At 42.1% G+C, this 26,673-nt stretch overlaps 1 protein-coding gene across 6 annotated transcripts in view; it reads right to left on the bottom strand.

Annotated features, from left to right (window-relative positions):
• The window catches only part of MITF (melanocyte inducing transcription factor), a 101,804-nt gene that overhangs the window by 25,202 nt on the left and 49,929 nt on the right, over positions 1–26,673 (bottom strand). For all 6 annotated transcript variants that reach the window (XM_080625716.1, XM_080625713.1, XM_080625714.1 and 3 more), the window contains exon 2: positions 19,336–19,582. In XM_080625716.1, coding sequence (XP_080481842.1) covers positions 19,336–19,533 — 198 coding nt within the window. In that variant the 5' untranslated portion in view covers positions 19,534–19,582. The remainder of the gene's footprint in view (positions 1–19,335; positions 19,583–26,673) is intronic.

Genomic DNA, 26,673 nt, shown 5'->3' with positions numbered 1-26,673 from the left:
CTTAACTCATTCTCAAAGACGTTTTCTACATGCCGCATTCAAATATTAAGCAACAGCATCACATTTTTTCCCCTAAGGACATCAGTGGCCTGAAGTAGCTTTGCAAGGGTTCAGTCCTCTTGCTTTCTGAAACCTTTCCAGTTCAAGAACAAGCAGCTACTGCCTTCAAAATATAACCAAAATTAGATTGATTGGTATGTGATAGATCATTCCCCATAGGGCCACTGTGAATTTAGTGATAGATAAACCTATTCATTGACTTCTCCAGCAGCCGTTCTCCCCTTCTCACCATCTTTTCTACAGCATATTTGCTCCCCTTTCATTTAATCCCTAACCCAAGAAAAGTGGCCAGAAGAACACTGACCAGAAAGCCCAGAGCAGGAAAAAGGTGAAGAGTTACTTGTATTGACTACAGAATGACAAGCAAGATGAGTTGATTCCAGCATTTTATCTTAGAACACAGCCAATAAATGACATAAATTAGCACAACAGAACTCCCTGCTTATTTAATTCATAAAAAAAACCCCAACAAACCAAAACCCTCTGAACTTGAAAATCATGGCAGGTACAAGAAAGTCATCTGGAATCATGACTGCAGTTTAAGTGAACCCAACAGTCATCTTCAAGCACCAATGGTTACAAAAAAGACAAGGCACATTGTACAGAATGAAGATCACTTACACAACTACGTGTTGTTTTGCCCATCACCAAAACTTCCTCTGTGTAATGTGACTTTTCATCCAAATGAAAGACATGAAACAGACAAAAAAGAACCAAGCTTTTGTGGATTAATACTTAGAAACTACACTTTATCTTCAGAAGCACAGAACAACAGTATCTAAGGAAATTAAAGACAGGTTAGCCAGATATGCTTACAGAGACAGGAACTGGTGTCATTTGCACATCAGTGGCACGATAGCTGCTATTCCACAAGTGCAGCTTTCAGACAGGACTCAGTCCTTTGAAGTCCTGCATTTATTTTATGAGGAAACCAGCATTTCAGCTGTTTACTTCCCAAGACCCATGCCATAAATCTCTATTTTACACAGTTACTGAGAGGATACCAAAAAGCATTGCAACATTTTAGGACAGACAAGTAATTGACTCCATAAAATGTCAGACACAAATCTTCTGCTATGATTTCACCTACCCCAGGTGCTTCAGAGCATTAATATTTTATGACTAACAGGCAACAATATCAGCCACACCACTGCATCTGACAGGCAAGCCTGAATTATGGTACCGCCATGGTAAAAAGCTTAATTGAAGCACCTTGCATTGACGTCCACTTCTGTCACCCTCTCCTGCAAGGAAGCTCTTTCATCAGCACTAGGAGGTTTGAGATTGCTCACAGTAGATACAAATGACTTCTTCTTACAGGAACCATCAAAGACAGACATGAAGTTGCTTCCAAAAAGCTCTCTTGCAAGACCTGGCACAGAGATGTGAACTCAAGAGGGAGCCCAAAGCCAGCAGAGGTGATCTGAAGCCATCTTCCCTTTGCAAAGCCTCTCACAGTCTAACTACAATTATCTGCCCTTCCTCCAGCCCAAGCAACACCAACACAAGAATTACCAGACTCTAACACAGTTCACTATCAACTTGAAAGAGTCACATTGGAGTAAAAGTATTTGTCCAACCTTATCTTCCTCCTCAGGTTGCCAAGCATGGTGTTAGCCAGTGCCAGCTTTGACTTGCATCACATATTTAGAGCCTGAGCAGGACTATCAGTTACATTTCACAGGGTTTATTAATCCAGACACTGTTCCAGCTCTCTGTAACCCCTGCTAGACCTGTACAACAGAGTATTTCACTTCCAGGTCTCGAGTTCCCAGCAAACCTGCTGGAAAAAGTGGTGTTTTAATGCCTTCACTCTACTGCATCTCCCACGGCAGGGAAGAGGTGCAGAATAACAACCCTTCTTCCAAGCAGGGCCTGCTGCTTTAATCACACCAACCTTCACACGTGCAAAGGATTTAGAAATTCTGGGTATACTTCCAGAGCCCACAGCCAAGACAGCATGCACTTTGCTACACAAACAGAGGACCATGGGGTTTTGCACAAGTCCTGCCTTGTTTCCACAGGTGAGAAGAGGTATCCTTTCTCCACACCTCGTTTTACTCAGGTTGCTCATCATGGCTCATTTGTCAAATGTGAAGAATGTAAATGGAACTGGGTAAAAACAATGGTATCCTTCTCAGAAAATGAACAAAGGAGAAAACAGGAATCGGTTTCATGCAAGATGCTGTGTAACAAGTAACCAAAGCTAAACTTAAAACACACATGCATATGCTGACTTTAAAATAACAAACCTTACTACCAGTTCCTAGAGATGTGGAGTTACCCACGCTCAGACTGGGGCAAGTTGTTTACTTGTCCAAACTTTAATAAAGAAAACTTAAGAAGCTTCAAGTCTCTACGCCAAAAGCAGATTTTAATGCAGTACATCTACTTTGCCCCTGCAAGGACTTGTCTTACTGTGTCATGCCACACCGACTTTCATAAATGAAATAAAAGCAAAAATAGGCTGTTTTGGCCAAACTGTAAGTAAAAAGTCTAAGAAAGGGAAAACCCCAACCTGTTCCTCTCATAAATTTTAAAAACCCATATCCTCAGATCTGGTCTTATCTGTCACTATGAAGTTTGTGAAACACTGGTCAATTTTATAGCATATGAAACAGCTTTGACCCAAGATAAGTTCAAATATTGAGGAATGTGATTTTCTGCACTTTAGGGCTGAGAAAGAAGTGAGTTTGATTTAAAAGCCTTTCAAATACACAGTGGTAGCTTGTGAGAAAGAACTGGTGTTCAGAATATTGCCTGTGGGCAGCTACTGAAGTAGTTATTTACAAATTTTCAACATTTAGTACCAAAACACAAGATAGGAAGAGAGACATAAAGATGACACTAGGTCAAAATATATCAAACACCCAGAAGCCACAAGCAGAAACAGTTGTATCTTCTTTCTTAAATCAGAGCTGTGTGTAAATTCAAATGCAACTTGTGGATTATTATATTAAAAGGAAAAGAACTTCCCATTTGGGAGGCACACTGCACATAAGGACATCATAAAATCATAGAATAGTTTGAGTTGGAAAGGACCTTTGAAAGTTCATCTAGTTCAACCCCTACATCTTGTTGCATGTCTAAAAATGATGTAGGTGAAAGACTGCTACACTCACTGTCCACATAATTACACGGGGACTGGGAGGTTGGCAACGTGCTCTCAAGGTCACTTACAAAACACATATCAAGAACATCCCTTTAATCACGACCCAAACGTGAAAACATAAATACACTGAGGCCAACCAGAGCCACGCAGCGTGTGCTGGAACAGCTTGGCCTGTGCATCTACTGAAAAGCCTTCCTACTGATGCTTTTAAACAAGCATCCAAAAATAAGAGTGAAAATTATTTAGAAAAGACCATTTATTTTAACGAACCACTTGGCAATGCACTGTCTACAGCACAAAGGACACTTGTTCTGGAACACGCCTGTTTTGAGGCTCTCTGCCTTACAACAAATACACAGCACCATGAGAAGAAGTTAGCAAGAGAACAAAGATTTTGTTAATTCAGAAGAGTTTGACGCTGTTAACATGCCCCGAGCTTCTACATGTCACAGTTAATAAAGAACTAGTAAGACTCAGCTGGGCTTTATACCACTCTGGCTACAGACAATGTCTCATGTCAGCCCCAATATGAAAGGCTTGAATAAGCAGAAGAATAAAGCAGTCTAGATATATCCATTTTATTCACAGTACTAATACAATCATTAGACACAGCCTAAAATAATAATAAATCGTTGACTTCATCTGAGCAAAGGAAATGGAAGCCGGCTTACCACTGAACTCCTTGATTTTTATCCTTCTGCTCAACGAGCTGTGACGTTATTTATGACTGTATTAAAACCTACTCAGCTATAATAAAACAGTTTCAGTACCTCAGAGTGCTTGATCATCATGTTCGCTAATGTAAGATAATCCAAGTCACCTTCATGCAAACCAACTGGCTGTGATCTGAAGCATTCTGCTAAATACCAGCATTGGCATTTTTTTGGGGGACTCTGGCAAACCACAAAGGTGGGTACACGCCTTGTGCAGGGTGGCAAGCCACCGCTCTGGAGGAGAATTCACCCAGAGCGCATCAAACCTGAAAGCCAAGGCTGTCGGGGTTAGTTCTGAATGGTAGCGGCTCTTCCTAGGGAGTGGAGTGCTATTGTCTGACACTTCTAAGCAACAATGCATCTCTTATTTCCTGGTATCTCACTCACAAAGTAGGTGTTATGACAGACATCACAGTAGCCACAAGAGATTAAAGGTAACAACAATAAGAAATTAAGTGTGTTTATTCCACTCTAATTTTAAACCCAGAAACCACAATAAAACTTAAGTGTTTTAGCCATTTCTTAGCTAAAGGAACATTGCCACAATACTACTGTAACAGCAATTAGATTGCATGGCCTCACCTCTACACCCCATGGAGCATATTCCCATGCAATGAGACAGTAGCTACTGTCTGGCTCCCAGGAAAAACAAGCCTACCATCAGCTCATTTATTAAACATCGATGCCAACATTTCAGCCCTTTTAAGATCTCACGCCTTACATACATAGTAACATAGCATCACAATCTATTTTATACTGACAAAAACAACATCCAGCCACTTGGCCATTTTTGTAACCTTCCCTGCACCTGCCTCTCCACATCTTCCAGAGATGAGCTGCTGAAAACCCTTCTCCTCATGTTATTTCACATACGGTAGGCAGATAATCAGTTACGTTGTGAAATGAGAAGTGCCTGCCCACATAAATGACGTTTGATCAGACAAGAAGATGGGGCTTTTGCAGGACCATCACCTGAATCAGTGACAAAAAGCAAGTTAGATGTCAGTAGCCATGTTTATTTCACAGTTAACACAAACCGGCAGTCAGCATCATTACTTCAATAGATAATGCACAACCATGTTCCTCATCACAAAAACTTAAAGACTGTGAAAAACAGGTTATATAAAAGGATGGTCTAAGCTTCTGCTGTGATGCTCTTCCAGCACACACACATACCCTGCAGCAGCAGCATTTTCAGCACGTGAGCATAAATAAGACCTCCAGCCTGCAAAGGGACTGCAAGCTCTTGATTCTCTACTGCGTGAAGTCCTACCAAGGCCGGGGTTAGGGCTCCTTCTGCAGGACTGGAATCACATCTTTTCTTACATGACGCCAGAAGAATGCCACCTTCCCGAAGAGCTCACAGAAAACTCATTCAGGGGTTTCATCTGAACTTCAAAAAAGCACAAGCCAACAGCTCACCAGGAGCGGCACACTGACAAAACACAAAGACGAGTGTGTGTTGTCATTCCTCTTCTCCAAAGGTTAGCTGCAAACACAAATTGCCAAGAAATTCAGAAATAATAGTTTTGTCAGAAGATCAAAACGTCTTTTGAGAGAGAAATTCAGGGCCTCCAGGCTTGGTCTCAGAAGAATCCTATTCTAAAAACCGCACTTGACTCACACTAATGTAACCTTTCAAATGCTATTACAAGAACAGGACTATGTTCACAAGGGGAAACAGGCATAGTAGCTTCCACTAAAGCCATATTTATTTATGCAAAATATTATGTATCTCCTTTTAACACTGAAAAAATACAAACAACATGACATGCATTTTATAACATACCTCTCATCACCAATTGACAACATAACACAAAGTTTTAGCTACCCAAGAATTAACTTGGGTAACTAAATTAACGTGGATTAACTAGATCCTAACTCACCCTTCCCCAACTTTCCTCACCCTTTTCTAAACTTCAAACATAACCCCACTTTAGCATGTCACTACTTTACAGGATGGAATAAGTATTTTTAGAGATCTTAATGCTTCAAAAATACAAAGAAGCTCATAATGAATAGAGTTTGTTTTCAATGAAATACGAGGAAAAAGGAAAGCTGGGGAGGGTTTAACACCTGCTAGGAGCCAGAGGAGATGCCAGTACATCCATGATAACAAACAGTTGGGTTTGACGATGGCAGATGTGTTTGACAATTGCAGCTGGTCCCAAGGACACCACAGCTAGCTGTGCATCCTCAAGCAGCACGGCGCAAGATGTGGGACCCCCTAAGGAACAGTTCAGAACACTGTGTGCACTTCAAGCCATTGACTCAGGCTGATTCTCGTCTGCTCTCACAGACGGAACTCCCAGTAGTGGCTGGGTAACACAAGGTCTCCTTATTTAATTTCTGTGACAAGAATCTAGTTAGTAATCATCAACAGCACTGGGTAAAAATAAGCTAACATGTAATAAATGGGGGTAACGGAATCTACATCAAAATCGCATCGCTGCTCCACTCTATAGGCAGAGTTGGCCCGAGAAGGGGCCACTGCTGATGTTCGATTGCTTGTTCTTTCCCTACCACACACACACATCACCTTGCTGCTCTTACCCCTCAGTTACGCAGGTACCACTGTTTGCAGGGCTACACTGACCCAGGCAATCAACACCAGTGAGCTGGTTAAAAAAAAATTAATAAAACCAAAGTCACCTTTCCAAAAACCAGGCCTTGTTTAAAATCTCAAACTGCCTCAGCAGTCCCACGTAATTTTTAGTATGGCCCCACAAACGCACATATTGGTGCAGCCATGTGCAGCATGGACCCATAATCCTCCTCCCTCCCACAAAGGGCACAAATAAGGAATTGCCTGAGTAACAGCCAAAGCTGCTTCTGCTTTACCCCATCTGGTGGCCTACTGCTCTATATACAGCTGGCAGCAACAGCCGTTTATAAATGTTATCGGGGAACTGCAGGTACTAGAGAAGAAAACGCAAAGTTGGATTAACGGTGTTCCTCTAATAGTTATTCCCTGGGTCCAGTAACAGTCAGCGCATTCCTCACTTTGCATCCAAAGCAGAGCATCTGGATCCTGTGTGCTCAGATCATGTAGAGCCATCAACCCCTGAATGCAGTCAAACGCCTTTAAACAAAGGAAATAGAATTCAACTTTTCTTGGGAAGTGGAGGTTCAGAGAGCAGGGCTTTCTCAGGACAAGTCCTGTGAACAGGCAGAAGCCCTGGCTGGAAGCTTTTTCCTCATTACTCACATTAAACACTGCAGGGAAAGGTAGAAGGCAGTTCTGAACAGTGACCCACATAGGAAGCGGCACTTCACAGACAGCAACCATTTACTGAATAAGCAGCACTCTAGAGTGGAAGGCACAACTCTTCTTCCCTCAAAAGGCAATGTATATTACCAAAGGATAAACTCTTTTGAAAACCCACAGTAGCACGATTAAATAGTGTTTTTCCTTTTACACAGCAAACCATGCAGGGCTGAACCCTTAAGGAATATATGAACTTTCATGTGAATGAAGCCCATTAACTACTGTGCAATGAATGGTGCCTGTGGTACGAATTCATTTCCTTTTAGAGAGCAAAGAGGATAGAAAGCTTACAATTGCTACACGCAAATGCTGACTCATTCAAGGTCATTTTACTCCTTCCCTGAACAAATCGTTTCTTTGAGACCCAGGCTATGGTGGTATTTCAGAAGGGTATAGTTTTTCTGGAAGACAAGAAGCAGCATGGTAATATAGCCAAATTAATACTATAGTAAAAAGCCATTTGACAGCTCAAAGGATGACTTTTCAATTGGGAAGTTATGGTAATATAGATGATTGCCATTTTTTTTTAACAGAGGTCTCACTTCTACGAATTTTCTGTTTAACAGGACAAGAATTAACTTTAAAGCACTGTTCAACAAGGAAGAAATAAACATCAAGGCAGTTCCTGAAATGCTAACACCACTTCACCAGAACAGCCCTACTTTGCATGAGGCTGTACCAGCACTAAAAGTAGCTCTGCTCCCCCAGCACTAACCAGATGTATAACTAAAAACAGGCTTATCAGGCAGCTGCTATTAGGACAGTGATGCTGGTTGAGGGCAATGGCACTCTGGATTGCTGGTGTAGGTAAAGAGGAATAAGTCTTGCCTGAGAGTATTGCCTTGCCTTAGCCAGGGCCTCCCAAACCCAGAAGAAAGAAAAGAGAATTTCCACTAATTGTCTGTTTATATTTTCCTCTGAAAAGAGCAGAAAGTTTTAATTCATACCCAACCATGAAGTCCATAAACTGAATTTTGATGGTTTCAACCAGGATGATGTTTTTGATATTTTTAGGAAAGAACCTTGCAATACAAGGTTTGATTCACATCCATTGACATATAAACTTCCTCTCAAATTATTTTTGATTCCAGGTCAGAGTAACTTCTGGATTGGTACCACTCCCAGCATGTTTTAATACAGCAGTTTACCGGCAAGGCCTTTCATTGTAACAAGAAAGCAGCAACAACTGAAACTCACTCTCAGGGTTTTTCTGCATCTTGCTGCAATGAACCCTTACCCCAGCCCTTTTAAAGATGCTTAGGTTTCTGGCTGCTGTGAGACTCCAAGCTCAGCTCCAGCAACAGCTCCCAGTGTTCAGCATCCATTGCACTCTCATGGCCTGTGCCACTTTCTGGCAAGCGGATCTGATGCGCTCTGTGTTCAGAAGGCGATGACTGATAAACAGACAGAGAGATAGAGAATTAACATTGCTCCAAGACAGCTCTTTGAAACATGGGTTTCTTTAATGCACCAGACACATTCCTGCTGATATCAATGTGTTCATTTGGAGAAATTACACAGATTCCAGCGAAGTCAGGAATAAATATACTGTCCTCAGAAGCCAGGGCTTCAAGTAGGTGGGTTGCTTGAAACAGCTAAAGGCTCTGGGTTGTGTAAGCCCCATTAATTTAGAAATACAGTAATGTTTACTACTTTTTTCCAGAAAGGCATCATTTACTACTTCAAACGATTTTTCTTTCTCACATTGTCCTCAAAAATCAGGATTTGTAGCACAAAGCAGGAAGGGTGGTATAATTTAATACAACACGGTTGTGCCTTACATAGCTTTGGGCATCGGGCATGTTAAAGGGAAAACATGCTCCAGTTTTACCACTTCAGCATTTTTATCACTTCAGTTTATTACTTCCACTGGATGCCAGTCGCAGGTGGATTTAAAAGAGGCAGCCTGCCTTTCACAAACCTTCTAGCAGTAATTTGTTTTCACATGTAATAACTATTACATACAGCATTTAACTGGGTAATGGCTTAAAGGTACCTCTGGGACATTAGCTGGTGAAAATAAAATACAATAACACAAGCAAACAACACGATTAATGTGCCAAAACAGCTTTTAACACCCGAGTATTAGCCTCCCTTGGTGAAAGGAATAGTCTAGAAAGACAAGTCCCCAGCAACCGAGAGCTTTCCCGACAAATACAGGCGCTCTTGGAAACTGTAATGCCATCTGCTGAGAGATTATGGAAGTGCAGCGCCATGAATGACATAACCTGAATGGCACTTCTGACCATTTCACGCACAGTTGACGCACATGTAACGCTGGTGTTGAAATACATCCTGCTCGTGATCAAGGTCAAAAGGGGGAAAAAAGTGCTTGAATTGTATAAATTACCCAAGAATTTCAGAGAACTATTGGAACTTCAACTACTGATACTCGGCAACACGAGGACACTTAAGTCAGAGAGGTCTATAATAGAATACTGTTCCAGGACATTAAAAAGATAAGAATACAATGTGAAAAACCAAAACTATGACTTTGGCACGGACACACTAACTTTTTGATTTGGTTGGTTACTTTGGGGTTTGTTTTAGATACTGAATTTTCTGCTCCACATCGTGACAAGCTGGAAAAAATGTTCCTCAGTTCTAAGTCAATTTAAATTATGAAAGTTTCTTAACAAGTCTCAATAAACAAGTGGGTAAATGGCAGCCAATGGAAGTGCTCCTAGTGAAGCACTCACCCACAGGGTTGAGATGTTACCCCAATACCCAGAGCTCTGTCTGCAAGTGTTTGGAGGCAGACAGCTATTTCCTTAGGTGGCAGCAAAAGAATCGCTAAAAACTAAAGACTGTCAGAGCAACATTTCCAAGGATTTGCTTTCTTTTCCTGCATTGAAACACTATGTCCAATTCTGCCCCAAACAATACTGATGAGTTAAAGAGGGTCAGAAAAAGTCTTCTAAAGGATCCAAAACCTGGCAAGCTGACCCTAAGTGGGAGCTAAGCTAGCACAGCCTGCTTTTCCTCTAGGCCACAACAGATCCAGAAGTGCTGCAATCCAAGTTTGACACTCATTATTAAAGGAAGATTCACAGTAATAGTAACTTAATTCCTTAATTCAGACAGACAGACCTAACCAGATCTGCTGGCCAGCAACTGTTCATGTTACAAATTCAAACTGTATGCTGCCATATAGATATATTCTCCCAGAAAAGCGCAAAGGCAGCAGTGTATTGATCCAGTTATAGCCTGATCCTCTCATTTAATTTCTGAGTAACGCTATTCCTATCTATAAGAAAAAGAAAGAACTCTGCATGAATATTTTCCTAAGCAAATATAAACCAGATGAGTTCACTCCTCAATACAGGGACAAAGTTCCGCTACAAGCACCAAGGAGATGCATTACTAAAAGGGCTTATTTTGCACCTAGAACAAGACACGTATCTGGTAGTCATTTCCGAGAGATAAAGGGTTAAAGCAGTTACCCATTCCTCAGCTGGTCAACTACTACTATTGTAAAGTCCATATTCAGCTGAATTCCATCAGGCCATGCTTTCTTAACACCATCTGACATGTACCCCTTCAGGATCTTGGATTTTTTTTCCCCCTCCTCTATGCCTCTCAATAGTAGACACTAGAAATAAATGCACCCAAAAAGTCAAATGGCAATCCAAATAAGGTGATACATAATTATCAAGTAGGGGAGACTGAGGGTGGCACTGCAACGATTTCTGGGTTTAAAACATACAAAACAAAACACATTTTCCAGGTCCTTTGCAGACAGCACAATACTGGCTTTTGTTTCAAGTTCATAACTTGGCTCTTAAAGCAGTTGATAATGAACCAGCAGGCATTATTTTAAATCAACCAGTTTTATTAAATGAGCCAGAAAGGAAAGAGGCAGGGCTAATTACCAACATTCCTCGATGAATTACCTAGCGGTGTGTGGTAAATCTCCGGGCGTCTTTGTCTTTATCCCCAAATTTATCCCTTACTTATTTCTCAAGAGGTTAAAGGACATGGGTCTAATTAAGGAACCAATCCAATGACAGACAGAATCATTCAAGGTAAGGCTGGTTTTTACTCTTTCAAGCTTTTGCATCTCTGCCTGGTACTTCTTAATCTAATTTAAAAAGAGAAAAAATTATTACTGCAGGGGAGGAGAAGGAAAAGCACTAATCTTGTCACGGTCAGGCAGGTTGAAATTGCCATGCAGTGCTGGGCAAAATGCTACATATTTGTAATTTAGCCAATAAGAAATTCCTTAAGCCTCTCTTGAATGGCAGGAATGTCTCCAGCTTGTCACTTTGAATTCATTCACTGCACAGGTTCAACATCTAGGAGCATAATGCTGCCAAAGTAGCTGAAGAACTGAAATACTTGTGAGTGTACATAATACCACAAGATTACTTTAAGCAGATCGAAGCTTTCACATTTAAAATGTAATGTCTGTCAAAAGTGTCAGCAGAGGCCTCCCTAGACTCCCAGGCAACCCTGCTGCTCTCCACCACCATGTGTGGCTCTGGGCACTGGTTTCTGCATTATTAAGCTCTGGATTCAACAAACACAACTGCAATGACCAGCACTGCAATCACCCTCTTCACACATCCTTGACTCAACCAGGAAAGTGGAATAAGGTAGGTTTTAAATGAACATTTACTGGAAAAGGTCTTAATACAAGCTGTTGAAACCTGCTAGCTGGTAGGCTGCAGAGCCTCATCAATGTGTTTAATACCCACGAACATGGGCACCTACAAATCTTCAGGCAGATTAACTCATCTTCTGCAGATCCAAAACAGCCACTGACACGTGGTGAACCACCATTTTCCCAAGGTCTGGTAATTCAGCCATCAGATAATACGTCTAGACCGTTGAAAAGAAGCGCTTTGAAGCTGTAACAAAACAAACTTAGCAAGCTGTCCTTAACTTTGTGGATGTTTTCATGCCAGCGAACCCTCAAGACCACCAACCAGGATACAAACCACCAAGAACCTTCTAAAAGACGATCAGAGCTTGGACTTCCAGATGCCTACATCATTCTGTGTGAATATATCCTTATTTCCTCTGCATCAAAAACGTTATTTCGAACTACCAGGTAACTACTCTGTGAACTTGCATGGCAACTGCTCTCTGATAAGAAGCACTTCCTCAGCTACCTTCCCACTCTGCTCTCAGCATCATTTGCTCAGGAAATCCCTTAGCAGCACAACTCAGCAGCAGCACAGTTTGTGCTACAACTTCAGGAGCTGTATTTTGTGCCACAGTGACCACAGCTGAAGAGCCACAATAGAAAGATCAGACATCTTCATTAGGAACAGCACTTCTACCAAGAGCTAAAGAATACACATACCTGCATCCATAGGTAAAGGACATTCGGGATGAAGGGTGAAAGAAGCGTTTTGCAGTAGCAGTCAAGCAGTCAGATACCTGCACACAGAAGTATGTTGCCCCCTTGAATTCCATGCGTTTTTAACATCTAATAAGCTAGGTGTTAAGTAACAGTTTACATTTTACCTCTATTACTAACCACAGACATCAAGCACCCAGTGCTTGTTTTGGAATAGCTTTAAACCCACTAAGCAAGCAAAAGATTGAAGGCCTGAGAGATACTTTTACTTACGTGAAGGCTTAGGAGACAAGGCAGGCTTTAGTGGCTCTGTAGTTAAATGCAAGTTTTTCTTCATGAAGAATTTGCTGTAGGCTGAAGTTAAGTCTACAACAGCCACTGAGTGTAAATAATCTTAGTTAAATGTTCTATCTGTAGCTCACCAAGCCTGGCAAATCACTTATCTAAGTTCTCAACTGCAAATACATGACACGCTTACTTAACATAGGGGCACACACTACTGTCTGCCATTGTCAGGTTAGATTAAATTAGCTCTTCATCAGATAAGAGTGTCCACAAACACGCATTTGCTGTAGCAGATGCTACCACATGTTTATCTTGGCATCCCATTGTTCCTGTTCTTCAGAACTGTGAGATAAGTCCCCTATAGAATGAAGTTTTATGGTAATTATTACACCAAGAATACTACTGCTAACTGCACAGCCTTCCCTGCTCGGCAGGGCTGCATTACCACCACAGGTCACTCTCTGTAATAAGCACACTGGAAAAGAAGTAGGAGGAGGTATTTTTTTGATACATGTCCATAGTCATTACCATCACCCAGAAGGCATGCTTGGCATTTCAAAATCGAACAAATACAGGGTATCTGATGCAAACAGCTTATCGTGGTGGCACATTTAAAGTCTGAACGAACAATGACATGAGGGTGAAGGCAAGAGGCCAGTCTAGTCGCCCGCACCCTCCCAGCAGCACTGCACTTCTGTCCACTCAGAAAATGTTGCTTTAGGGGAAAATGCGATGCAAACTACAGCAATGGGACAGCATTAAAGAAGAGAAAAACAGACCCACTCTGCTATCAGTGATCAGCCCACAACACTGCCATGAGATGGGCAAAAAGCTCCTGAAACAATAAAGCAAGAATGGAAATCCAGTAAGCAGTATCTGGTTCTCGGCTTTGAAAAGAAGAGGCTTCAGCTTGGTTAGGACCCCAGGTGAAAAAAGAAAGGCCACAATGACAAGACATAGCAGTAAAGTGCTGCAGTTCTAGCACCAAAAGAGCAGTTAACATCTACCACAAAGATACCCACTGTAGTCAGTGTGGCAGGGGGAATGCCAAGTGGGGTTCTCCTGGAAAAATAGATTTTTAACTATCCAGCATATTATAAACATTGTTGTATGTAAGTACACTATTAACAATCTGTTAATAACAAATATTAAAACTGGTGTTGTAGCCTATAGTTTCATACATATGTTTTTATATACATGTCACATCTCGGGGTGAACTGTCCCATTAGCAAGGGCAGGCACTATGCAGGAGCACAGATTCTACGTTCAGAAAGGAAAGATCTCAAACTGTGGATCACCAAAGCAGGACCCAGAACCCTTCAGACCCCCTGAACAAGGGAACTGTTTGGTCAATCTCCAGGAACAGGGATAAAAGGGATGCTGGCATCCTGAAACGGATCCATTATACAATCTGCTGCCAGGAAACCTGCTTTTATCTTATTACATGCCCAGCATTTATATGGTGTCCAAAAGACAACTGCATCCCTGCAAGAACATGCCAGTTCATGCTGCCAACACCTACTGCAGGTTCTCATCCCAGCCCTCGAGCCTGTACTTTGCAGCAGCATTCAATGTGGTGCTCTCAGGCAAGTATCTCCCATCTCAACGCCTGTGCCAAATAGGAGTTACGTTCTTAAATCCCTATGGCAGACACATAGGGAGGAAGAGACATGAGAGGTCCAGCAGATTTCTTACTGCTCATTTGGTATGGTGACACTCCAGAGGATGGGGATGTACACCAACCGCATCCTCAGAAGCATCAGTGTGCAGCAGCAGGGACAGACTGGGCAGGCAGGCACCATACCATTTCACCACAATACATCCAGTTTGGGCTTCCATCAGCTCTTGTACTGTGACCTGGTGTAGCACATTAAAACCATGGCAGCATAAGTGTCACATCCATGCACCAATTGAGGAATGCCAGCAAATAACATGGGGAGACAGAGGAGAAAGTGTTCACCTCAAGGTTCCACCTTCCAACTGCTTAGTGAGAAACGCAGAGGGCTGGATGTCAGCTGCCCACCGGTAATGTTTTCAATCCTGAAAGAACTGGTAGTGTTTCCAAAGGAAGTGATTTGCAATTCTGTGGGTTGATGTGGAATTCTGGGCCTCCTTTCCTGACTCCTGAGATGCTCCAGTGCTGCTTCTCCTAAGGAGGTCACAAGCCTGCTCACACCAGTCTCAGTTTCTGCAGTGCCGCACTGTGTTTTGGGCAAGCAGGTCCAAAGTACTTAGAGGTTTGTATTATGCTTGTTCTGAACTGTTAACATTTATCCAGAAATCAGACAAAGCAACATAAACCACGCAGCATAGCTACTACTCAGTTTTTGTCACGTCTCTCAAGTAGCAAACAGGTGAGTCTTTACTCTTCCTTCAGCCCTCTCTGAATTTCTGAAGCAAATCAGTGTTTCTGCCTGCTGATAAAAATATTCCTATAATCAGCTGCCTGGACTGACACAGAAGACTGAAAACTACTCTGTAGACCAGGCTGTCAAATAACTGTCAACAGAGAGCTGCTAGGACTACAGGAGACAAGCTAATTCCCTGATACCAAGCAGTAACAAATGAGGTCCAAAACAACTATGGGAAAGCAAATTAACAGACCAGCTTCACCACAAACCAAGAGCATATTGTCTTGATTCTAATAGCCAAGGATTTCACCACCTTGAACAAATTTAACTCCACAAGGTACGGGATTAGTAGAAGTGTTGGTTTTGCAAATGGATGACTGAAGTGCAAAAGGACTAACCCATCACCAGGTCTCAGTGACTACAGACAAGGACCTGATGCATGACCTCCTTCCAGTCCTGGGCTAACCCTGCAGCAATCAGTTCCCAGACATCAGCTCTGGGACACTGAAGTTGAGATCTGCAGTGGTGCTTCTGCTCCCATAGATAAGGACTCATACCAGACAAGAGAATAATTGCATTCAACAACAAAAAGAACAGCTTCTTAACACCAATTAAGTATACAAAGCTAAAATACACCTGCATGGAAGAAACACCTCCATAAAACAACTGAAGACATCTTAAGCTGAACTCTTTGAAAATAATTTAACCCTTCCAAAAATATAAACTTACTTTGTACCTCAGGAACAGATCCTGATCCAACATTGCTAGAACTCAGAACTGCTCCAACAACCAATATTTTAAGTTATATGCTCCTATTTCCAAGGCAGAGCAAGAAGCTGATTTGAAGCAGAAGCAAAGAAACTCTTGTGACATCTCTGTAGTTGTTCCTCAACTACCAAAAAAGATGGATGAGAAGGTGCTTAGAGATAAACCAGTCTGTACATCTGTGAAGCTAACATCAACTCTGCAGAAGGATAACTGAAAGCAGTAACAAATCTTGCTTTGGCTATTAGATTCAAAGAGATACTGTTCCGGATGTGTTAGACCTAGTCCATCTCCTAATTAGGGTGCACAAAGCAACACAAAATTTGAATTCCAACAGGTCATTTCCTACCTTGCCAAGCGACATTAGGTGGCAGACGACTGATGCAATAAATCATTACTCAAGAAAATTAAATCCTATTCATGCATGTCTTTAAACATACCACATTATGTAATTTGGAGATTCCTATGCAATGTGACAGAGATTCCTATGTATTTCTTTCTGCATTATTTCTTAATGAATATTTGGAAAACAAATATAAAAATCCAAGCTCATTAACACCTTTGGCTCCTTTTTAAACTACTTATTCCAAACTAGCAGCTTCAGCCATGCAAGTATTATTCTCCTCACATTCAGAGGCAGGGGAAAAAGGCAAGTCACACAATGTAATAAAAAAACACTAAATGATGACAAATTCAAGAGGCTTGGTATGGGCTTTTTTTGATGCTAAATGCCAAGCAAAAACAACAACAAAAACAGCTATTACATTTGGTCTTAGGTGTTTGTGAAGTACGATTCAAACAGACCTCTTCAAAAGCAAGTTGCCTTGCAGATTAACATTTCTCAAAGTGTAAAAATCCCCTTTTTGTGTCTCTCATTCTTTAAGGTCACTAAATCCAGACCATCTGGATAATAAAGTTACCAACTTAGTTCCCTATTTATCTAATTAAAACTTCTCTACAGCTCATACGGAAAATTTGTCTACAGCTAAAAAACAACTGAAGTGTGAAAAGCAGCTGCAGGGAAATGATGTCACTCGTAGTTTGTTACTGCAGGCAGAGCCGGCTGTCAGCACATCGGCACCAGGAGGATCCTGATTTATTGTTAATCTCATCTTTTGAGCCAAATAACCTATTTAAAATGAACAACACCAAAGAAAAACAAAGCAAAACAAAACCAAACAAACAGACAAAAACCACCAAACAAAATTGCATGGACCCCGCAGCCAAATCTTGCTCTTACTGGTCAATTTACAGTAAGATCATGACTTCATCCCTGGTATTTTGTACTACCTATTTTTTGCACAGAACTGGTCCGCTTTTATCAATGAAAGGATGAACCTTCAGCTGCCTTCTCCCACCAAAACCACAAGCAGCAAACCTATGCAAAGCAGTCTCTTTCATGAGCAGAGACCAAGAGAACTTGTTTTAGCTGATTTTGACTGTTACTTATGTAAATGCAGATGATATGAAGACAGGCATTATTTTGTTCCAGTAGGAAGCTTGTATTTCCACAACCATCACCTTCAATGCAAAACTCTGTCAACAAAAGGTAGTAGTTGTCAATTATTACTTTTAATTTACACGCCAGTTAAGGACACATTCTCTTACATTTTTGCTCTACAGGGTCATTTGGACCAAACTCAAATGCAGGGAGGTGCCCTGCCTCTTTCCAGGAGACCCTTCTCCATCAGGAGGAAACAGGGGACAGCTACTTCTTTTGCAGTCCTAAAGAATGAGCATTCAGGTTCAAGTCCTTCTCACGAAGTTCCCTCACCATGCTCTAGCAGGTCAGAGATTTACATACAAATTGTATGACAAGCAAGTTCCTAGTAACCCCATTTGTAATAACCAAGCATCACCTTCATTTCGTCCCTCAGAAATAAAGGCTGCCTCCCCTCCTCCCTCATATAAAGAGGCAATAGACAACTGCTAATGCTTCTTCAAGACATTACATTTCTTCCTTAATAGTAAAATATCACAGAAAATAAGGACTTTCCTATAAGTGTTCAGAGGGGTTTAAAAAAAAAAAACCAAACCTAAAATTGACATCATAAGGTATTAGGATGAAAAGACGTGGAAAACGTAACGTATGCTTATTTAACTGAGTGCATTACAAATTAAAACTATTCCATAGCACCCACACATCTGCTGGATTTGAAGTAGTATAACTACAGTGGCACAACCTGGGAACAAGTTGAACAAATTGAACAAATTGTCGTACACAAACATTGTGTGCAATGCATAAACATTACACAAAATAGCTCTTCCCAGTCAATTTCAGACTCCTTACTATACACACATCACACACGCTCATTAAATTTTAATGGAGATGCATATATAGGGAGAGAATTCAAAATTCAGCTGTTGCCTTTTTGCTCCTTGATCATAGACCATACCTGAGCATGACGCCCACATCCCAACTAAGTATTAGTTTTGGCACTGTCAATACAATACCATAATGCAGATTCAATAAAGGCAGGCTCCCTACCTTTCCTCCATAAACCCAGTGCACAAACTGCCTTGAAATCCTATGTCTGCAAGTCTGTTTTAAACCAATTCTTTGAATACGCATCACTGATATGTAACAGCTATAAGCAAACTACAAGTGGGTTGTAACCAAGCTCAATTAACTTACCTAGTAAGAATATGTTTACTGACTAAAAGTGGTCACTAAACATCAGAACGTAATTAAAAGATTCAACAATAATGCAGAGCAAGTAGATAACTCTTTAGAGCTAAGAATTATTTATTTTCATTACATATGTTAGAAAATTTCTCCAAAACATTTTGCATTCTTTTACTAACACATTCCACGTTGCTCTACTCTACTCAGACTTAACCAGTGCATTAAGTGATCTGTTTTCTTATAGATGTTCACCTTTTTTCTGAGTAATTAGCAAGCTACATCCCTTTTGACAGAGGGATACTAACAAGCTCCTACAGTTTCCAGTTGGACAAGGAATCCAAAGCTACTAATAGCAAACAAGTCGTTTAAGCAAAAAAGGATTAAAAAGGCTCATTGCAAGGGGCTGGAAACTCACCCATATTTCAGATTAAGGCTTTTTGCAAGGCGCTTTTGTATAGCTTTGACTCCATTTTACAAAAATATTTCCGTTTTGTTTTAAAAAACAAAATATTGATTTGAACATCTATTAATAGTTTCTTCTTTTGGAAAATTATTTAAGTACTAGAAAGATGGAGAAGCGTTTTCCAAAGGCAAAATGATGGAAACGTGGGTTTTGTAACAACACCTCCCTCCCGGGATCTCAAAATTTAAAGACAACCAAAAGTTACACACACTTTTTCACAAGTGTTCTCATTCTTCGCTCTCAGGACACCAAGATAAGTTGCAAATGAAGCCAGAGCACAGCTTCTCTGGAAACTTTAATCGCCAGAACTCCCTATAACCATGTCCCTATTGCATAAAGTAGGTTGAGCGAGAGCTCCTGAACAGAGAGGCAGAGAGACTGGCGTACCTTGAGGACCTCCATGGGCACCTGGGTGGCGGGGGGCAGGCTGGCGGGGACGCTGACGTTGATGGCAGGTGTCTGGCTGACGGGTACTCGCTGCTGCATGAACTGGGCTGCTTGCTGCTTCTGCTGCTGCTCCCGACGCTCCTGCTCCTGCATCTGCTCACGCATGAGCTGCTGTCGTAGCAGGATTCGTGAGGTCATGCTGGAGGAGCTTAAGGGAGGCTTGGAAGCGCCAGGATGCTCGGAATTGCTGTGGGAAGACCAAAAGAAAGATAGCTCAGCTTCCACAAGCAGGATCGCGGCTCCGGCGCTCACAGCTTGCAGAATTTACACCGGAACGTGGGGCGGGATGGGTGAGGATACGCTGCACCACACGAGGGGGAACGCGGAGCCGACCTACTTCAGGTACTTAGCAGCCACATTAGGCTGCCTTAACTTGACTGCAGCTATCCATTTCCAAACACCAATATCCAGCGGTAAAGAGCTATTTGCTGTTTCAATTTTTACAGCAACCACCCACGAGAAAAAGTAATGCTTTTACAGATAGCAGCAAACACTCGTATTTCTTTTCTTACCAAGCAATAAAAGGCTGTAGCAAGGCTAATGATAGATATAGATAATACTGCAGGTCTAATGATCTTGCTCAAAAATAGATAAATCACAACATAACCAAGTTCAGTTGTTTTCTGCAGAACACTACCTCAGGGTTGGATTTCTGGTGGGAATACTCGTCACAGCCAGAAACCAGACACCCTCCAAAAATCCCCAACTCCCACTTCAGGCCTACCAGCACCTTCTAAGCACAGTGAGGTACAAGGACAGGCAGAATAAACAACAATAATGGCTTTATTTTAGTCACACTTTAGAAAGCTGGCTGGCCCAAGCTGCACGGCTTCACCACCTAAAAGGCATTTCTAAGCCACAGGCAAGCAGAGCTTCATACCAAAGAGCAAGGGACAAACCATGGGACATCACCTGAAACAACACATCATTTGTTAGCCCTCAGAACTAAAATCTATTTATAAGGCATTTCTGTGGCATAAAGCAACTAGAGTATGCAATACCAAGCTGCACATCCTTCGTTGAAGGATGCTGGAAGTGGTCAAGAATACATGGCTGCATATAAGAAAGAGCTACAGTGCGTGTAATTTGGGGTATTTGGGTTCTGATTCTGACTGCAGCAGTGGATTGCCATCAACCCATGGAACGAACAGGCTCATTAGGCTGTAACGATGGAGGGCCATGCCCGGGGAAGGCAGCACTAACCCCACCTATGGCTCCAGTGTTCAGGTGCTACCTGCAGGATGCTGACAGCACTGCTTGCAACGGAAGTCCAGGAGCCAGCATCCCTCCCAGGCCTCGCAGGTGCCTGCAGGCATCGACTTGTGCTTAGGCAACCAAAGCCAGTGCCACTGGAAGCTTTCCAGCTTTGTTTAGGGCTGATGCTGAAAACAGTTCAGAGTAGAAACGAAAAAGGAGAACTCACACTTACTCCCCCAAGAGATCAAGCTCTGCTTTTCCAGAGCACACATTCTGGGGGCAGGGAAGCAGGGGACCATCTTGCTATTTAAGACCTGTCAGGTTGAAACATTCACAGAGACACTGATCCTTTTGATAAAACAAGAGAAAACCTTTGTGGTGAAACTAATGCAGCTGTGGAATAATCGTACTAATTAGCTGCTCAAGACAAGTCATTGACTGTGATACTTGCAAAAAACACCGCCCTTTCAATTAAGGGCAAAGCATTCTCACATCTAAACCCAGCAGCGTGTTTCCTGGCTTGCACATTTCCAAACCAAGGAGATGCTTTATTTCCATCACCACGATAGTTACAGTTAATCACGCACCCACACCAGAAAAATAATGTTTGCGCATGCACCCCCAATACATGTCGATTGATTTATTTATGAGTTATACCCGTGTATTACTGAAGTGCTCATGTTTTTTGTTGCCCACCAATATTGCTGCGCACCCCACTTAGGAGATCGGTGTCATAGACGAGTGAAAAAAGGCACTCAAATGCTGCTTCTAAGGAAGGATTCATTCTCCTTGCATTGAGGAAAAGCTGATTTTGTATCACACTAAGCAGGATTCTCATTTGAGTGCTACCGGCATTTTGTACAGATACCTAATGCTGCAAAGTTGGTAACCCAGCAGTTCCTCCCACCTTCTTTCATCCTGAACTGTTTCTCCGCCTACCAAAGCTAAGTGTAACGAAAACCATCTCAAAAGAACCTTCCCATACACTAAAATGCTAGGGAATGAAAGGGAGAAAAAAGAAGAAATTATTTCCAAGGCATTTCAAACAGCCCCTGCCAGCAACCCTATCTATTACTGCACCTACCCACATCAACAACTCAACAACCATCCTTACAGCTTCCTGCAGGTGATCCAGGGCTCTCCTGTTCAATGAAATTTGTCAACAAAAGCTTCAAGTATTGTGGCTTTCAAAGAAAGTCCTGGGGTAATGGTTGGACTCAATGATCTTAAAGATCTTTTCCAACCTAGCTGATTCTATGAGTCTACAAAACAAGTTCCAAAAAATGCTGTTCTGCTAAATTCTTCCCAATGGGCAGAGACACTTCCAGGCCCTATTTCTTTTGCAATTCTCCCCAATATTTTTATTATTCACTGGGAAAACTGGCTTAGCTGTAATTTGGAAGGGAATGCAAGGTCAGGCAATGCACTTTTTAAACAAATATCAAAAAGCAGACATCAGTAAGGGGAAGAAGAGTCTGACCTTATTCACATCCATCCAGAACACCAGATTTTTCGTGGTCAGATCAGAGGAAAGAAAAAGCTTGAGAGATTACTGAATGTTCTGTTTGTCTTTATTTCAAAGCAGAAGCTGGAAACCAGTGTAGCTACAAAAGAGCTATGAGCTGAACAGACACATCGTTCTCTTATTTGAGCATGTTACAATCTCACACAGTGTAGAGGTGCTCAAGCCTTGAATGGAGGCAGATCTCACGGCGCCACAGCTACTGCCACCAACCCATTTGAGTTCAAATAACGCTTTCATCTGGGATAAAAGCTGCTGCACAACACTTGCCTGCCTGGCCAGATGCTCCTGTCACAAGTGCTGCAAAGGAAACTGAACAAACACAAGACAGCTCCTACTGTTATTTCCCGTTATTTATCTCCTGGGAACTGTAAAGCTCATCCCATGGGCAGGGCGGTCTCATCACACCAACACTCTTCAACTCACCACGAGCAGCACTGATCAAACGTGGGAAACTGTCTGAAACTCACCCTCTGTAACACAGACCATCCTCCCGCCCAGCTTCCCTTCCCCACCATGTCTGCTCCTTTTCTCCATGCAAAGCTCCAAGGTGGAATGGAAGATGGTATGGGTTTTGTTACCATGTACCATCCTGAGAGCAAACAGAAGGTTTGCCAGAAAGTCAGTTTTCCAAACAAAAAAGACAATTCAAAACTTGTTCTATCAAAGGCCTCATCAGAAGAGCTTTGAGAACTAGTATTTTTAAAGGTTCTTGACCTTTATGTGCTGCTGCACCCACAATCCAGCATGGTGCCATGCACTGCAGTACGATCCAGGAACTGGACACGTGGATTCAGAACTCCCATACGTGAGCTGATTCACCCTCGGATTATGTAGAGTCGGTAGAGCCCACACACACAACTGATACATGATGTGATTTAGATACTTCCTGCAAACACGCCTTATGGATACCATTTAACTGCAATAAATGAAACCGACTCATCCTTTTAATTGCCGTATGATTAAACCGGTTATCCATTAGCAGTCTAATAAGCACAGTGTAATACAGACTGAGGGTTATTAGTTGTGAGTGTCATGTGCCGATCCAATTAATCATGAAGTGATAACGTTTTATTAAATAAGTTTAAATTACATATCATGTACACAGATGCCTGGGAAATGTTAGTTACTGCATACACAGGTTATAATGCAGATGGTCATTGCATAATATAAGGCAACTGATCAGATTAAAATCAAGTTTGATTTTGTTGCCAGCAACTCAAGAGACTACAGAGACCATCCCTTGTAGAGCCTAATCTACCTTCCCAGATGTGTACTGATTACTTTATCTGTGTCTCCTTGGGCAAAAAGACAAACTCATCTTGTGTTGGTCAGTTTGTTTTCAGGCTCTTATAAATTGATCAACCGAGTTCTCTGGTTCACATGCCTTATTTACAGGGGTTGCCTGGTTTACAAACATTTCCCATTAGCTGTGTATTTATTAAGAAACTTCAGTGCAGATTTTGAATTGGGAAATGTTCTTTAATTCAGCTTTGCTTTTTAAGTACTGATTTAGATTTAATAAAAGAAGAGAAGCCTCCAATGTAAGGTTTCACAAATGCCAATAACTAAAAACACAGATCAACTCCTCAACCCCAAAGCTTCTTCAAACCCAGAATATGAACAAGAATAAAATAAAATGCATTAAAAATAAATAAAGAGCTTTCAAAACCACTTGCCCTAGGCAGGTTTGATTACTCTGCTCTAGGAATGGCATACAAGAGGGATGCTGTTGCTCTCCCCCATTCATGACAACTGGCTGTTAATGGGTTAGTCCACAGAGATATCAGCCAAGAAAAGCAGATTTTGCACCTCAAGAAATCCAGAGCTGCACCAGATCTTAGACGTAAGAAATAACACAGGAGTTAAATGCTTGCTTCATGTCTTACCCTTATCCCATTCATAATTATTTAGAGAAAAGAAAGACATTTAAGTACCTGACATTAGCATAAAACTATCTTGATCTTTGAAGAATTCAGATGAGAAGTTGCCAGTGTTACAACTCAAATGCTTGGTTTGACCTCCAGAAGGCATTATCAGAGGAGACCACAGCCCAGCTCCCATTCCTGTTCAACACCCCTCCTGTTCAACAACCACAAGAGTTCCCTCAAAAGTAAAGTTTATTTGTCCAGATTCTGTTTTCAGTCTCTATCAAGCAATAAAACCTCAAGAAACTTTTTGTTGCCAGTACTATGTATGTGAGTGAAGTAACAGCACTCTTAGCAGCATCTAACCTGCCAGCCAGCATTGCTGATTGCTACAGAGGGGTGACAGGAAAGAGAATACCACTAACGGGAAAAAGAAATATAAATAAATACAAGAAGGAACCAACCAAATAAATCCAAACCCCTCAAAAATCCACAGACAACAAAATAATCCCCTGCGCAATCTCTTCTCCCCCATCACCAGCCAAGGTAAGGGATTCCAATTGGTACAGCATTTTCCCTGGAGCACTCTGTACTTCATTCCTAAAATGTAATAGTTGATTATGGCTTACAGCAGCCCTCTGCTCACTGCACCAACTGCCTGGCACTGCTCAAAGTATCACTGTATAAAAAGCCCAACCCCAACAGCGGGCACCCTCCTATGTCCTTACATGCCAAGGACAGAGCAAATGCATAAACGGTGTGGGGACCTTTATCAGCCTTTATAATAAAGCAAGGATGACAGTTCAGGCTTCTGTGTGAACACAGGTTTCTGCGGTTGAAGGTTACATGTTTAAGGAGACATGCTGCCTGCTGCTGCATCTGCTCCAGCATCAAGGTAAGCACTTCTTGTCCCTCCTGTGCTCTCATAACCTGACCTGCACCAGCACCACTTTGCCCTACACAACGGGATGCACCCACAGAACAACTTGCAGCCCAGCGGGCATCCATCCATCTACCTGAATGCCTCCTGTGCGCCTGGTCTGCAGAAGGAAGAAAACATCCACTGTGCAGATCTACTCCCCAGGAGCTAAGGGGTGAATTACCAACTCAATGAAGTCAGTGAATGCACTTGTCTTTGAGGGAAAGAAGAAAAAAAAAAAAGCCAAACCCCAACAAAACCCAACCACACAAACAAAACCATTTAATCCTCAGCTAAGAATTTTTTAAGTAGCTGTGCACCATTTAGTAGTTTTCCATTTTTCTTTGTATCTTTAAAGCCCACGTTCACAAGCGGCTGAACATAATGCTTTCTGAACTTAATGAAAACCTCTCTCATGACCCAGGAGCACTCAGTAAATAATTATTAAGCTCTGGAGGTGGCTTTTGCATGAGTGTTGACTTAATAAAATGCCGTAAGTTGATCTGGTTGAATGCCCATTTACTTGAGGACACAGCCTGCAGTATAGCTTGGAAGGAAAGCTTGATCACCACCAGATTAAGGAACAAGGTAAAACTAAAGAGGTTCAACCTAGAAGCTGCAAAGGTCACATTTTACAATCCTTTACTACCATTCCAGTTAAAAGGGAGATGAATAATTGCAAACCTGGAGTATCCTCAAAGAGTAATAATTGCTGCAATGCACCAAGGCTTTTTACGCCTAACCTGAACCTCCGTTAGCGCAAATATGTGTTTAACATGAAGTTTCAGGAGATATATATATATATATTTCCTTCTGAATATATACATATTCAGATAGGACATATATATATCTCCTTCTGATATATATATATCTTATATACATATATAACATTATATATATAATAATATATACATAAATGGTTTGGGTTTTGTTTCTTTTTAAACATGGAGAATCACAAGTCTCCTTCTCCTGAAAGTCCCCATCATTCCCTCAGCCACTCTGCCACAGCTGCTGCGGCTGCGCAGAACACAGTGGCCAGCTCCCAGACATGGAATTGCTAGCTCCCAAACACAACCTCCATCACAAGACGATCACACAATCTGCTTACAGTGCCATCGCTCTGTGAAAGCACCACTTACAGACAGAAGCTGTCAGTGGAGCAAGGCATGAATGTCTCAACTCTAACAGCTTCCATCTCCCCCTGAATCTCATGTCCAAGGGCTTTTGCTGAGCACCCTCCAGTTCAAGCAGTCAAGCAGCCTCCAGGCAGGCTGCCCCTAGGGGTGGCTCCAGATAAGGACCTGGCAACTCCAATCCCCATGGAGCAGCAACACGGGCAGCAGTGCCTGGTGCCTGCCAGCACTGCAGACCTGTGCAATCCAGCACCTACCAAGGACGGGTTGAGGCAGCCACGCGCAAGGTCTTCAGGTACCACAAAGACTCCAAACCAGCCCAGAAGTTCAGTGTCAGCATCTCGCTACATCTTGTCTCACCTGCATCAGAGTATGGCACAAAGTCCTGATGAAGACACCCGGGAGCAAGGTGTGGGTCTGCAGCAAGCCGAGGTCACTTCCAACCTGGTATTCTATGATAAATTCTCAGCACTCCTGTGGGGCTGAGTGTGATGCTCAGACCCATGCCCAGCCGCTGAACCACCTTTGCTGTACCTCCTGCAGACAGACAGCCTGCTGCAGGAATGGGAGAAATGGAAGACGTGGGATGGCGTTGAAAGCACTTCTCCCATTCATTAATTAAAAGGGGTGTGATCAGGC

The sequence above is a fragment of the Psittacula echo genome, assembly GCF_963264785.1.
Source record: "Psittacula echo genome assembly, chromosome: 9".
NCBI lineage: Eukaryota > Metazoa > Chordata > Aves > Psittaciformes > Psittacidae > Psittacula > Psittacula echo.
This window is presented reverse-complemented; position numbering and strand designations above follow the sequence as displayed.